The 12,372-nt window shown below is 55.5% G+C and overlaps 1 protein-coding gene and 1 long non-coding RNA gene across 8 annotated transcripts in view; one reads left to right on the top strand and one right to left on the bottom strand.

Moving 5' to 3' along the window:
* The window catches only part of LOC139179695 (uncharacterized), an 18,602-nt gene extending 15,128 nt beyond the window's left edge, over window positions 1-3,474 (bottom strand). Inside the window, exon 1 of one of the 3 annotated variants that reach the window (XR_011564001.1) lies at window positions 3,334-3,474. This is a non-coding gene — a long non-coding RNA (uncharacterized lncRNA). The remainder of the gene's footprint in view (window positions 1-3,333) is intronic. The other 2 variants (XR_011564003.1, XR_011564002.1) reach the window with 2 other exon arrangements.
* The window catches only part of ZNF500 (zinc finger protein 500), a 19,059-nt gene extending 6,687 nt beyond the window's left edge, over window positions 1-12,372 (top strand). For 4 of the 5 annotated variants that reach the window (XM_019988066.2, XM_070779587.1, XM_070779588.1 and 1 more), the window contains 7 exons: window positions 1,113-1,328; window positions 4,412-4,915; window positions 6,414-6,597; window positions 6,793-6,860; window positions 7,838-7,946; window positions 9,547-9,660; window positions 10,669-12,372. In XM_019988066.2, coding sequence (XP_019843625.2) covers window positions 4,508-4,915; window positions 6,414-6,597; window positions 6,793-6,860; window positions 7,838-7,946; window positions 9,547-9,660; window positions 10,669-11,294 — 1,509 coding nt within the window. In that variant the 5' untranslated portion in view covers window positions 1,113-1,328; window positions 4,412-4,507 and the 3' untranslated portion in view covers window positions 11,295-12,372. Of the gene's footprint in view, window positions 1-1,112; window positions 1,329-3,601; window positions 3,809-4,411; window positions 4,916-6,413; window positions 6,598-6,792; window positions 6,861-7,837; window positions 7,947-9,546; window positions 9,661-10,668 lie in introns of those variants that run through there. The other variant, XM_019988065.2, reaches the window with a different exon arrangement.

Genomic DNA, 12,372 nt, shown 5'->3' with positions numbered 1-12,372 from the left:
AAGTACTTAAAAAACCTTAGGTTTTATTGTTAGCTTGCAAAGGCCTTAGAAAAAGTATAACAAAACACCAATTACATATCAGTTTTGGAAAACTGTGGTTCTCTGATGACTATCTGATATAGTTGAATTATGGACTGTAGCCTGCCAGGCTCCTTTGTACATGAATTCTCCAGGTCAGAATACTGGAGTGGGTAGCCATCCCCTTCTTCAGGGGATCCTTCCAGCCCAGGGATTGACCCCAGGTCTCCCGCATTGCAGGTGAATTCTTTACTGTTTGAGCCACCAGGGAAGCCCAGGAATACTGCAGTGGGTATCCTATCCCTTCTCCAGTGGATCTTCCCAACCCAGGAATCAAACTGGGGTCTCCTGCATTGCATGCAGATTCTTTACCATCTGAGCTACCAGGGAAGCCCATAAAAAAACGCCCATCACGTATCAAGTTTTGAAAACTGTAGTTCTCTGACGACTCAGAGAATTCAGTAGGATTAGGTAAACTGTTTGACTTGTACTGAGTTGTTGGCCCTTAGTTATTTGGGCTTTGGGAAATTGCTAGCACAGATGACTCAGACCCACAGAGAGATGGGTCACAGACCATCTCTTCCCAGCCATAATTAAGTCGTAGGAGTAAGTGTGAGCTGAACCAGTGCCCAGTATGTGACAATGGACTGTGTGCCACCTGTCGGAAGATGATCTCCCCCTGCCTTCAGAGAAGGGCGTGTGTACCTTTCACGTGTGTGTACCTCACGTGTTGTTGGCCTGCTTCCATGACTGTGAGGCTGCCATTTTATTTATTTATTTTTAATATCTATTTATTTATTCGGCTATGCTGGGTCTTAGGTGTGGCATGTGGGATCTAGTTCCCTCACCAGGAACTGAACCCAGGGCCCCTGCATTGGAAGGGCAGAGTCTTAGCCACTGGACTACAAGAGAAGTCCTATGGCTCGCATTTTAAATCGAACTATTTTGTAAACTCCATAAATGGTACGAAAACAAGCTACATTTATAAGTGTAAATAGTTATATGTGATTATAGATACATGTGCAGCAATAAATACTTTTCCTTTAGACTCTACATGGTGCTTGGCACTTTAATGAATTGTGAACCTCTTACAGGAACACCACGGCCCCAGGTATCTGAGATCCACAAATCTGGAGGCCTGCAAGCTTCATCCCAGTATGGTTGCAGGTCATGAGCTGGTGTTTATGGAGCATCTGTTACATGCTAGACATCATCAGAGGGCCTTTACAAGCTCAATCTCATCGAATCCCATCTGTCATCTCTCAGAAGCTGGAGCTATAACAATCCCCATTTTACAGATGAGGTAAAAGGTAAGGCTTACCCAGTTACTAAGTGGCAGAGCCAGGATCTGAAGCACTGGTTTGGGTGTATGTCAGTGTAGGTCCAAATTCATACTGGTGTACTGGTGTGCATTGGTTATGGAGTGAATGTGTATCCCCCTCAAAATAGATTTAAGAAAGAAATCCTGGGCAAAGTAGAAATGTATCCTTTAAAACTCTGTTGGCTGCAGTCACTGAAAACTGCCCAGAGAAGAGAGGACCAGGACTATGTCAGTCAGGCCGTGGTCACCACATGGACTTTGCTGACTTGTGTGTATCTGGCCCCGAGGAGATGATACAAGACACAAGGCCAGGGCCCCGCAGCTAAGCAGGAGGCCATTAGAAACTGGAAGGTGTGGGGCAACGTTGAGGATGGTGGTGTCCCCACCCGTCTGCCCCTCTAGACAGAGCCCAGCGTGTCTCTTCTGTTCTGTTCCTTTTCCCTGTTCTCTCTTCCTCCCCTGCTACATACCTCTGTGACTTGTTCAAATTTCCCCTTTCCACTCCCCGCTGAGGCTGACAGAATGGCAGGCTGCTTGTGCTCAGCCTGAGTGCCAGTGCTCTGGACCGCCCCACACCTTGGTTTTGGTTCCCTCCAAGAGCCTGGCTTTCCTGACCAGCAGTCCAAGATTGTAAGGGGAAAATGCAGCACATGTGGTCCTGCCTTGCTTGAAGCCCCACCACGAGGCTGCCCTGAATCTGGTGTCTTCCCTTAAAGAGGCGTCCCACTATGCAGGGGTGGTCCCCAGAAGCCAGGGGGTGGGCAGCCCAGCATCTTGTTCTGCCTGCGTGCTCACAAGAAAAAATGGATGTTGGTTGTAGCGGGGGAAGTGGAACGTGAGCGAAAATGGAAAATGCGAGAATGAAGTGGATGGAAAGAAGGAAGCCAGTGGAAGGTGCTAGGCCTGGGGATGCCAGTGCTGAAGGACTCAGGGTCGTCTGGTGGTTAGTCAATGATTTTATGGAGCTCTTACTACTCACCGCCAGGCACACAAGCCTCACCGTGATCCTCTACCTGCTCAGAGCTCCCTATCTGCCTACACTTCCCTCCTCCAAGCTCCACAGGGACACAGGTGACTGTCCAGTTCACCTCCTGTTCATGGTGCCTGCAGAGCAGAGCCCAATAAATACATATTTGTTGATCAAATTAACAAATGAAGAAATAAGCAGTTGATAACCAAGATGCACCAAACAAGTAATTTTGTCAGTCTTCATCTTCCAGCCTCTAAAATTGGGGTTGAACTAAGATACCTGAATTCCAGCCTCACCCCAGCTCTGCACCTACTGGTTGTGTCTTTGGGCAGGTCACTGACCCTCTGCACCTGTGTGTGTTGTTGCTGTTTAGTTGCTAAGTTGGCTAAGTTGTGTCCAACTCTTTGGCGACCCCATGGACTGTAGCCCTCCAGGCTCCTCTGTCTGGGTTTTCCCAGGCAAGAATATTGGAGTGGGTTCCCATTTTCTCCTCCAGGGGATCTTCCCCACCCAGGGATCAAACCCAGGTCCCCTGCATTGCAGCAGGTTCTTTACCGTTCTTGCCACCAGGGAAGCCCTGCACCTCTGTTTACTGACCTTATAAAACAGGGATAATAAAACCACCTTTGTTTCAAAGAGGAACCGATTTAATAATTACAAAGCATTTAGAACAGAGCCTGGCATATACATTGTACTGTGTAAGTAAAACAGTAAATTTCCAGGGTCCCCTCCACCTCGAGACTTGCTCAGGTCGGGGGCAGTGGTAGAACGAAAGCTGGGAGGATGGCCAAGTAGGTGGGTAGCCTCTGGAGCACTCACACATGCGCACTGAAGGTGCAGGGCTGTTACCGCCTACAATGCCTACTGGAGTGGATAGCCTATCCCTTCTCCAGTGGACCCAGGAACCGGGGTTCCCTGCACTGCAGGCGGATTCTTGACCAGCTGAGCTACCAGGGAAGCCCACAGCGCCTCGCAGGACCATTCTAACCCAGGGCGTGGCTTAACCGGGGGAGGACTACATTACCCACAGTGCATCCCGCCGGGCCTCAGTTCAGATCAGTCGTCTCCGACTCTGCGACCCCCCGTGGACCGCCGACCGCCAGGTTTCTCTGAACTGAGCGGGTCCCACCTCGCGGAGCAGAGTCGCTACGTAGTTCGTTTCTTTGCGTGAAAGTCGGTTCAGCCAATAGTGAAAGGGCTGCGTTACCGAAAATGCCTCCCTTTGGCCCGCCCTCCAAGACCCATTCCCATTCAACAGCGAGCTGGAACGAGCGAGGACTACGTTACCCATAATGCTTCCCGTGGCCGCCCCTCGCGGCCTTGCTCTCCAGCTCGACGCGCGGCTCAGCCAATGGTCGCTTCTGAGCGTCCGGGTCTGTGATGCACGGATGCTGGTCCTAGTTTCTGGACCGCCTAGACCTCCGTACCCACTGTTCCACTCCGGTTCCACCCCGCAGCACCGGCTCGCCGCGAGCTCCCCACGAGTCGCAGCGCTGTCGGTGAGTGCGGACGCAGGGTCCCCGCTCGAGCTTCTCTGTCCGCGGCGCTTGATGGAGCGTGGTTCGTGTTCGGCCTCTGTCCTAGCTGTCCCTCTTGCTGAAGGGGCGAGACGGGAAAGCGGGTCGGCCAGGGAGCCCTGACCCTGTCAAGACACTGGAGGGAGAGGGGCTGTGGTGGGGCTCGTGGAGCCCGAAATCCGGGTTCAGGTTGGGATACAATCTAAGCCCGCCTGGGCAGAGAGGTCCCAGATTCTCATTACATTTTCAAAGGACCTCGTCCAAAAATGGCAAACTGTGAAAATGAAAACTCAGCGTTTCTCGAATTCTGACCACGTTGCAGACTCTGTTAAAGAAAACCCTTTTAAAACATCCTGTTTAGTCCTCTCAGCAACCTCCTCTTTCACTTGAAGAACTGAGACCCAGAGATTAAGAAATTCTCCTGGGAATTATGGGGTTAGTAGTGAAGACAGGTTGATCTACTTTAACTTTTTCTTTTGCCAATAAGGGGGAGTTGGCCTTGGGGCCAGGGCAGGGGCTTATGGGCGCAGACGCTTATCCAACCTCTGTGCCGCACCCCATATGAGTTTAACTGTCTCTCCACAGAGACCTGAAAACATCTTTCCCAGTGTCTGGCCAGAGGTGCAGGGAGAGACAGGCGTTATCTCCAGGCCGGAGAAAGGGCAAGGGCTGCCAGGAGCAATGGCGACCTCTCCCGGCCCCCAGCCTCTGGCTCCCCTGGAGCAGGATGAGGGTGATATCCTCGTTGTCAAAGTGGAGGACGACTGCTGCTGGGAAGAGGAGCCCTCCCTGGAGGCGGAAGACCCTAGCCCTGAAACCTTTCGCCAGCTCTTCCGGCTGTTCTGCTACCAGGAGGTGGCGGGACCTCGGGAGGCCCTGAGCCGCCTCTGGGAGCTCTGCTGCCGCTGGCTGAGGCCCGAGCTGCGCACCAAGGAGCAGATCCTGGAGCTGCTGGTTCTGGAGCAGTTCCTGACGGTGCTGCCGGGGGAGATCCAGGCCCGGGTGCGGGAGCAGCAGCCAGAGAGTGGTGAGGAGGCCGTGGTCCTCGTGGAAGGGCTGCAGCGGGAGCCCAGGAAGCAGAGGCCGCGGGTGAGGTGGGGGGCATTTGGGCCCTGAGGTGAGGAATTGGGGCCCTGCTCCTGAGGTCTGCATTTGTAGGTTCCATGGGCTCTGGGCTGACACTGAAGAAGGTAGCTGCAGTTTCCCAGCCGTGGCTAGTGTGCATGCATCTGTTGTTTCACCACTGTTGTCCCAGTCGCCCTTTCTGAGCTATATGGTTCGGTTCCTTAACACCATCCCAACATACACAGGTTTTGATGGGAGGGAGGCTGGAGGCCTTTTAAGGCTGGACCTTGAGAGTTGAAAAGATTCCCAAACAGGGAAGAGCCCTGGGAAGAAAGACCAGGTGCTGATGGGTGCCCTGGTTGGAGCCCCAGTGTCTCCAGAGCCGTACCATTCAATACAGTAGCCACCATGTGTGGTTTTTCTCATAGTTAAATAAAATGGAAAATAAATTCGTAGGTTGTACTTTACCGCCTTCCAGAGGCTCAGTCGTCACATGTGGCCAAGTGCTACTTGCTGGACAAGGATAGCACAGATATGGGGCACTTCCATCATCATGGAACATTCTCCAGAGAGCACCACTCTTGAGCACTCTCCTCCTCCTCAGCAAATCTGGGGAGTAGTGGGGAGTCTCTTACAAATCTCTTCTGCTTGGGTCAGATTGATTCCTTCTGACTAGATACTTGGCAGACTCCGCAGGTCACCTTCTTCCCGTGGCAGTGCCATTGGCTGCACACTGCTGTTCTTTTGCATCTGTCAAAAGAGAGCAGCACCCACCCCACCACCAAAAAAAAAAAACAAACCCTGACCACAAGGTGAGTCGAATGCAATAAGCAAATCCTGCCTTGAGATGGCCAACAGGAATCCAGGAGCCCTTCTCAGACCCCTGGCAGCCTGGGCGCCTGGGGTCCCTGGCACGGGCTTTCCTCTGCCACTGTGCGCCGTCACCTCCGGGTGACAGAGCTGTGGAATGTTAAGCCTGGGATAGGGTCCCTGGTGCTTGTTTCACAGTTCCCCAGGGACATCTCTTGTCCTTGGTACGGTTACGGAGGTCAGTGCACTCTGAGACCCAAGTTCGTCTGATTCACCTTCCTTGGAATTAGGAGGTAGATGGTTCCAGAGGGCTTGGAGATGACCTTAAGAAGTGGAACAAGTGCAGTAATTCAGACTTCCAAGACGAAAGCTGATTAGGGGCTTCCTGGCTCAGTCCTTTCAGGAACACTCACGGAAGGGAGGAAGGGTGAGAGTGTGCTACGGTGTGATGGAGCGAGATGCAGAGTTTCAGGAGTGGAGCAGGCCTCCCCTTCCCCAGCTTGGAAGCCTGACCTCTTCCTGGGTCACTGGCCTTCTCCCTGGGGGCTGGCTGAAGGGCAGCACATGGATGGTTGCAGAGGCCGTCAGACTGAACAAGGCGGCCCAGTGATGAGGCAGAGCCTGGGACCAGGGTGCCCACGATGAAGGGTGGGGCACCTGTGGGCACCCCCAGCCTCCTGGGAGCTGGTGGGCAGATCTCTGTCTGTTGTAGGATCCAGAGTTACTCCCTAATGACGCGCTGTCCCATGGGACAGAGGAGTGGTTCTCAAAACACCAGGTGGAAGCCCAGCCAGAGGAGCTGTCCCTGGGGGAAGGGGCTCAGCACTCCAGCCAGCCGCCCCTAGCCCAGCTGAGCCACAGGCCAAGAGGAGGCCCCTCGCTCTGGCCAAACAGGGGTGAGTAGCTGCCCCTCTCGAGGAAAGTGTAGCCTTGCACCCAGGAAGGGAAAGGGGAAGGACTGTGGCTGGTCAGACCTGCGTGCCTGTGGGCTGGGCGGGCTCCCTGCAGGTGAGTGTCCATGAGGGGTGGCTGGACCTGTCCCGCCTTCGCTGCTGTGGCCACGGGTGGGTGACTCTGTACTCTCTCCCCAGGCCCTGCAGCTTCACAGCATCAGGAGACAGCAGCCCTGGCCACATCCTTCCTTTCAGCCTGGTCCCAGGTGAACAGCTTCCCACTCTGCAGCATCCCCGTGCATCCCACGCCCTTGTTACAGGCACGCTTCTCTCAAGTGGTCAGGTCTGTGGGTTTTTGAGGCAGACTTTCACCCCCTGGGAAGTCTTACCTGCTCTCAGATGCCACCTGAATATCAGGTTTGTGCTGGAGGATTCTGCGGTCCCAGTGGTAAGCTTGGGCAACCGCTTCAAACCAGCTGTATGTTAAAATCTCCTAGGATCAGGGTAAAATTAGAGAATTTTCCCCCAGACCTGGCCTGACATCCTAATCTCCTTTGTTTCAGTAACAGCTCTGTTGAGATATAATTCACATACCATGCAATTTACCCATTTAAAGTATACAGTGTTTAGTATATTTACACAATCACATTTTAGAACATTTTAATCACCTCCCCAAAATACCCCCCACCCATTAGCAGTCACTCTCCATTTCCTTTCCCTTAGCCCCTGGCAGCCCCCAGTCTCTCTGTGCATTTGCCTCTTCTGGATGTTGTTTGCTTGGGTGTTAATTGTGCTTCCAGGTAACTCTGGTGCTAGACTTGGGTACCACTGGCCTAGAGGCATCCTGAAGTCCCCAGGTCACCCCATTCAGGTCTTGGGGCTGGCTTGAGCTGAGGCAGGGCGGGCTAACTTGTGAACCTGAATAGTGTCAGCTCCAGTGGGTGAGATCTCAGCAGACGCAGCTGCTCCCCGCAGCATGTCTGTTCATGGTCCCTGGCCGTGCGGCACTGGCACGGAGCTTAGTGGTGACAGTGTCCTGAAAAGCAGGGTCCAGCCGTGCCTGAGCTAAGCTTCGGAGGAGGGAGTGGATAACAGCATGCAGAAAGGGAAAGGGTGGGAAGGGAAAAAGGCGGGGGAAGCAGGACCTTCCATCATCACACGAGAGGAGGAGACGGGCGAGCCCACCAGGCTGGCCCCGCCTGCAGGAGCAGGGGCATTGACTCAGCAAGCTGCGTTCCCGCAGGTGCCGGTGACCTTGGAGGACGTGGCGGTGTACCTGTCCCAGGAGGAGTGGGGCTGCCTGGACCTGGCTCAGCAGGACCACAGCTGCGACGTGCTGCTGGAGGATGCAGGTGCCGTGGGGAGACGCTGTCAGACGCCACGCTGTGTCCCAGAGTGGGCAAGTCTCTGGGAGGGTGCCGCTTCCTTTGGGCTTATTGGGGGTGTGTGTTGGTCTCCAGAACCCGAGGCCCCTGGCCACCTCCCTGTTCAGCACTTTCCCTGGCTCCCGCCACCTTTAGGAGCTGCTCTGGCAGTTCTCAAACTTTAGTGGCCTGAAGAATCCCTGGAGAGGCTGTGAACAGTAGGGACTCGTGGGCCTTGTGCCCAGGGGATGGCTGTGTGAGTCAGGGCTGCTCCCTGGCGAGTCTGCTAAGCAGCCGCTGCATGCAGCCTGCACTGCCAGGGCCACCAGGTGTCCTGTTGGTGCCCCGCCTGCATCGAGGGCAGCGTGGCGCTTGCCCCGTCTCAGGCAGATGCCCAGAGCCGCCCTGGGTGCCTTCTTTTCCTCTTCCACCACACGGCTTGTCCAGTGTCAGTTCAGCCTCTGTGCCACCCTTGGCCCCTGTGGGCAGGGCTTCTCTTGACCAGGCTCTGGCTGTCCACGGCCTTTCCTCCCCACCCCATGCTGTCCCTTCTCAGCTGCCCTGCTGCTCTTGACACTTGTTTTCTTCCTGAGATGTTTTCTAAAGGAGTTGAGACCCTGCTTTGTATCAGTTGGAGTTCTCCAGAGAGAAAGAACTATTAGGATGTGTGTGTACGGAGAGATTTATTTTAAGGAATTGGCTCTCATGATTGTGGTGGCTGGCAAGTCTGAAATTTGTACAGCAAGCCAGCTGGCTGGAAACCCAGGTAGGACTTCTAGGCTGCCATCTGGAGGCAGAATTTCTTCTCCAGGAAACCTCAGGTTTTGCTCTTAAGGCCTTCAGCTGATTTGGTGAGGCTCACCCTCAGTGTGGAGGGTAATCTGCTCTATTTGTAGTCATCTGATTATAGATACTAATTACGTCTACAAAATAATCTCCATAGCAACATCTAGACTGGTATTTAGGGAATTCTCTGGTGGCCAATGTGGTTAGGGCTCTGTGCTTTCACTGCCAACAGTCCCTGGTTGGGGAACTAAGATCCTGCAAGCCCCATGGCCAGGAAAAAAAAAAGCTTGCTAGCTTGCTATATAACCAGACGGTGACACCATAGCCTGGCTGGGTTGGCACAGAAAGTTAATGATCAAATACTTTCATTTATATCCTCACTTTTCCCAAACTAACTGTGTACACAACGAGTAGAGATGAAACTTGTCCATTGCCGAGAACGCTGGCCTGCTGGGTGTGCAGCTTGCTGCCCCACCTCTCTCTGCCTCTGTGGTGTCTGCCTCCTGCGTGTTTTGTAACTCTTGGCCGTTTCCCCTCGGTTATGGTGACACCCTGACACCTCAGGGCACCTGGTTTCCCTCCCAGAGTCAGGGAGAGCCGTTGGCCGTGTTTCCTCACTCACTTCCTCCTCTCCGAGCAGCTAGTCTGCACAGAAGCAGAGCGCCTCCCTGTCTTTCAAGGTATTGAGCTTGTCCTCAGGTCACCCCTGACACCCCTTTGCCCTCACGAGGAGGAGGTTGTTGCAGTCCCATGTTCCGTCCCGGCCACACTCACATCCTCTCTTCTCTTTCTCCACGAGCAGGACTCCCCACGCCCGGGCCCTGTCTGACTGCCCTGCAGGGGCAAGGAGAAGACCCGCGGGACTCAGCTCAAGCAGCCTCGGGGCCAAGGGAGGTCTCTGGTGGAGCCAGTTCAGGTAAGGCATCTGCGAGGAGATGGGATCCCAGATGAAAATCTCCCTTCTCCTGGGCTGAGACCTTGGTGACTGTGTCTGTGGGCTTTAAGCTCAAGGGCTTAGAGCAAGAGTTGGCAGGCTTTTTCCAAAAAGGGCCAGAGTGAACAGGTTTTAGGGACCATGCAGTCTCCCTTGCAGTCGATGCCTCAGCTCCACCGTCCTGGTGCAAAAGCAGCCACAGATGGTACAAAAAGACACGGGCATGTGTGTGAAACTTCCCTTGCAAAGACTGACTGAGCCCCGCCTGAAGGGAAGGCGAGGGGAGACAGGGGCTTTAGGGGCTCGAGAGGCACGCCCTCAGGGTCGCAGGAGAGAGTCCTACCAGCTCAGCTGGGACAGTGTGCTGCACGCGGGTGCGACGGGGAGCCTGGTCCCGGGGAAGACATGAGGGGCCGAGTGTCGCCCGGCCAGCAGAGCTCACTCTCCGGGGCCTACACTGTGGGTGGAATTGCAGTCATATGGTCACTTGGTGTGACCATCTGAGGAGCTGCCAGACTCAGTTCTCTGTAAAAGCTCTCCCCAAAGGCCAGGGCTGTGGCTCTGTCATGTCTCAGTTGTACAGACAAGGTGAACGTGAGCTCCAGCCCACGCTTGGCTTCCCCGATGAGCCATTGTGGAAACAGGAGGGGCCCAGGTGGGGGTTCGGGGGGTGGATGTTTCTCGGGGGGCCTATCCCTCCCCTATTGAGTCATGGGCTTCCACATCCTCAAGTGTGGATGGGACCGTCACAGCCCCATCTCACAGGCCTTGATGAGTTACTGTGTGCTTCTGAGTGTCTGCCCGTGATTTTAGTTCCTGGAATCAAGCTCTGAGTGTTGTGTGCCCGAGGAAGGTGTGGAAGGGTACTTGAAGGCACTGCTATCATCTGCCTCACATGGGCCGCCCCGCCCCTGCCCGCCTTCTCCAAGCGTCCCTGTCCCTCCTCCCCTCCCCATGGAGCCCTCAGCCACTGTGCTCTCTCTGTCTCAGAGCGTGGGAGGCGATTGGAGGATGGCGAGGACTCTGGGGAGGACGCCTCGCTGAGCACAGCATGGGCCCAGGCACTCCCAGATCTGGGTCCGGGGCCCGGCCAGGCCAGACCCCAGCGGCCTCAGGACAGAGTGGGGCTCCTCGGGGTCCGGAAGCCACACACGTGCCCCGAGTGTGGCAAGGCCTTCCGCAAGACGTCGCACCTGACCAAGCACCAGCGCACGCACACAGGCGAGCGGCCCTACCAGTGCCAGGTGTGTGGGAAGCGCTTCGGCGACCGGTCCAACTGCAGCACGCACCAGCGGGTGCACACGGGCGAGAAGCCCTACGCCTGCGCCGAGTGCGGCAAGCGCTTCAGCCAGAGCTCCAGCCTGGTCATCCACCGCAGGACGCACACGGGCGAGCGGCCCTACCAGTGCCAGCTGTGCGGGAAGCGCTTCAACAACAGCTCGCACTTCAGCGCACACCGCAGGACACACACGGGCGAGAAGCCCCACACCTGCCCAGCCTGCGGTAGGGGCTTCCGCCGGGGCACTGACCTCCGCAAGCACCAGCGCACACATGGTGGGGAGCAGCCGCCACGCAGACCCCCAGGGCTCCAGGACACGCCCGGGGCCTGGGCCTGATCATTCGGGGAGCTGCAGGGTCGTTTCATTCCCGGAGTCCATCTCCGGGCGTCTTCAGACTCTGTTCCCGTGGCCCCAATGTGAGCAGGAAGCCGCTGCAGGTGGATCAGGGTCCGGGGCTGCCATGAAGAACACACACGGGGGAGCACCTAACGGCAGCAGGAATTCTCAGGTCAGGGGCCAGAGTCTGAATTCAAGGTGCCTGCGGGCTGCTCCTTCAGGAGGCTTGGGTGGGGTCCGTCTGCGCTCTCCTCCGGGCTTATGGCCACAGGGCTCTGCCACCACCTCCCTATCCCCTTCTGCGTGTCTCCACATGTGCTCCTGTCTTATAAGGGCGCTGTCATTGGATTTAGGGCACACTCAGTCCAGAACGACCTGATCTTAGCTCTTTACATCTACAAGGACCTGTTTCCAAGTGGGGTCCCCGCTAAGGCTCTGACTGTTAACTTGGGGGACACCCTTCAGCCCACTTGGGAGGAAGCCTTGGTGGCTGTGGCCTCTTGCAGCTTTACGTGTCCCCGTCCTCCAAGGGTTTCTCTTTCCTTCCAACCTCGCCACGCTTGCCAGGTGTAGCCCATGGGGGTTCTCCAGCATCACAGTGGTTGGGGGTTCCCCTCACAGATCCATGGCTGTTCTGTTGGATCCACGGCTGTTCTATTGGATGGGCGGCTGATGCGGGAATGCTTCCCTGAGGACCCTTCCTTCTAACCTCCCCTGCTTGCCGGGCAGTCTGGGGGTTTCCCCAGGAGAGGTGCCAGGGCTGCTGTTGTCCGGCCCAGGTGGCCATGTCCCAGGATGCAGGCTGGCCTTGGTTGTGCCACTTTGTCTTTCTGATGTGGTCATGCCTCTGATCGGTTCCCATCTGTGGCCTCACGCATGGCTGAGTGGCTCAATAAGAGGCCTTATTTGCTGTTGTCATGAGTGAAGTGGTGGGGCAGCTCTGAAACCGCTGGGTTTCAGGATGTCCCATCCAATCAGTAGACATACTGTTATTTTTCCACACACCCCACACACCCCGGGGGTGTGAGCTGCTCTCCTCTGTTCCCTTAATAAACAGCGTCTGTCAGTTGTCCTGGCA

Source organism: Bos indicus, chromosome 25, assembly GCF_029378745.1.
Source record: "Bos indicus isolate NIAB-ARS_2022 breed Sahiwal x Tharparkar chromosome 25, NIAB-ARS_B.indTharparkar_mat_pri_1.0, whole genome shotgun sequence".
Classification (NCBI taxonomy): Eukaryota; Metazoa; Chordata; class Mammalia; order Artiodactyla; family Bovidae; genus Bos; species Bos indicus.
Note: the sequence above shows the minus strand (reverse complement) of the source record. Positions and strands in the feature narration are given on the sequence as shown.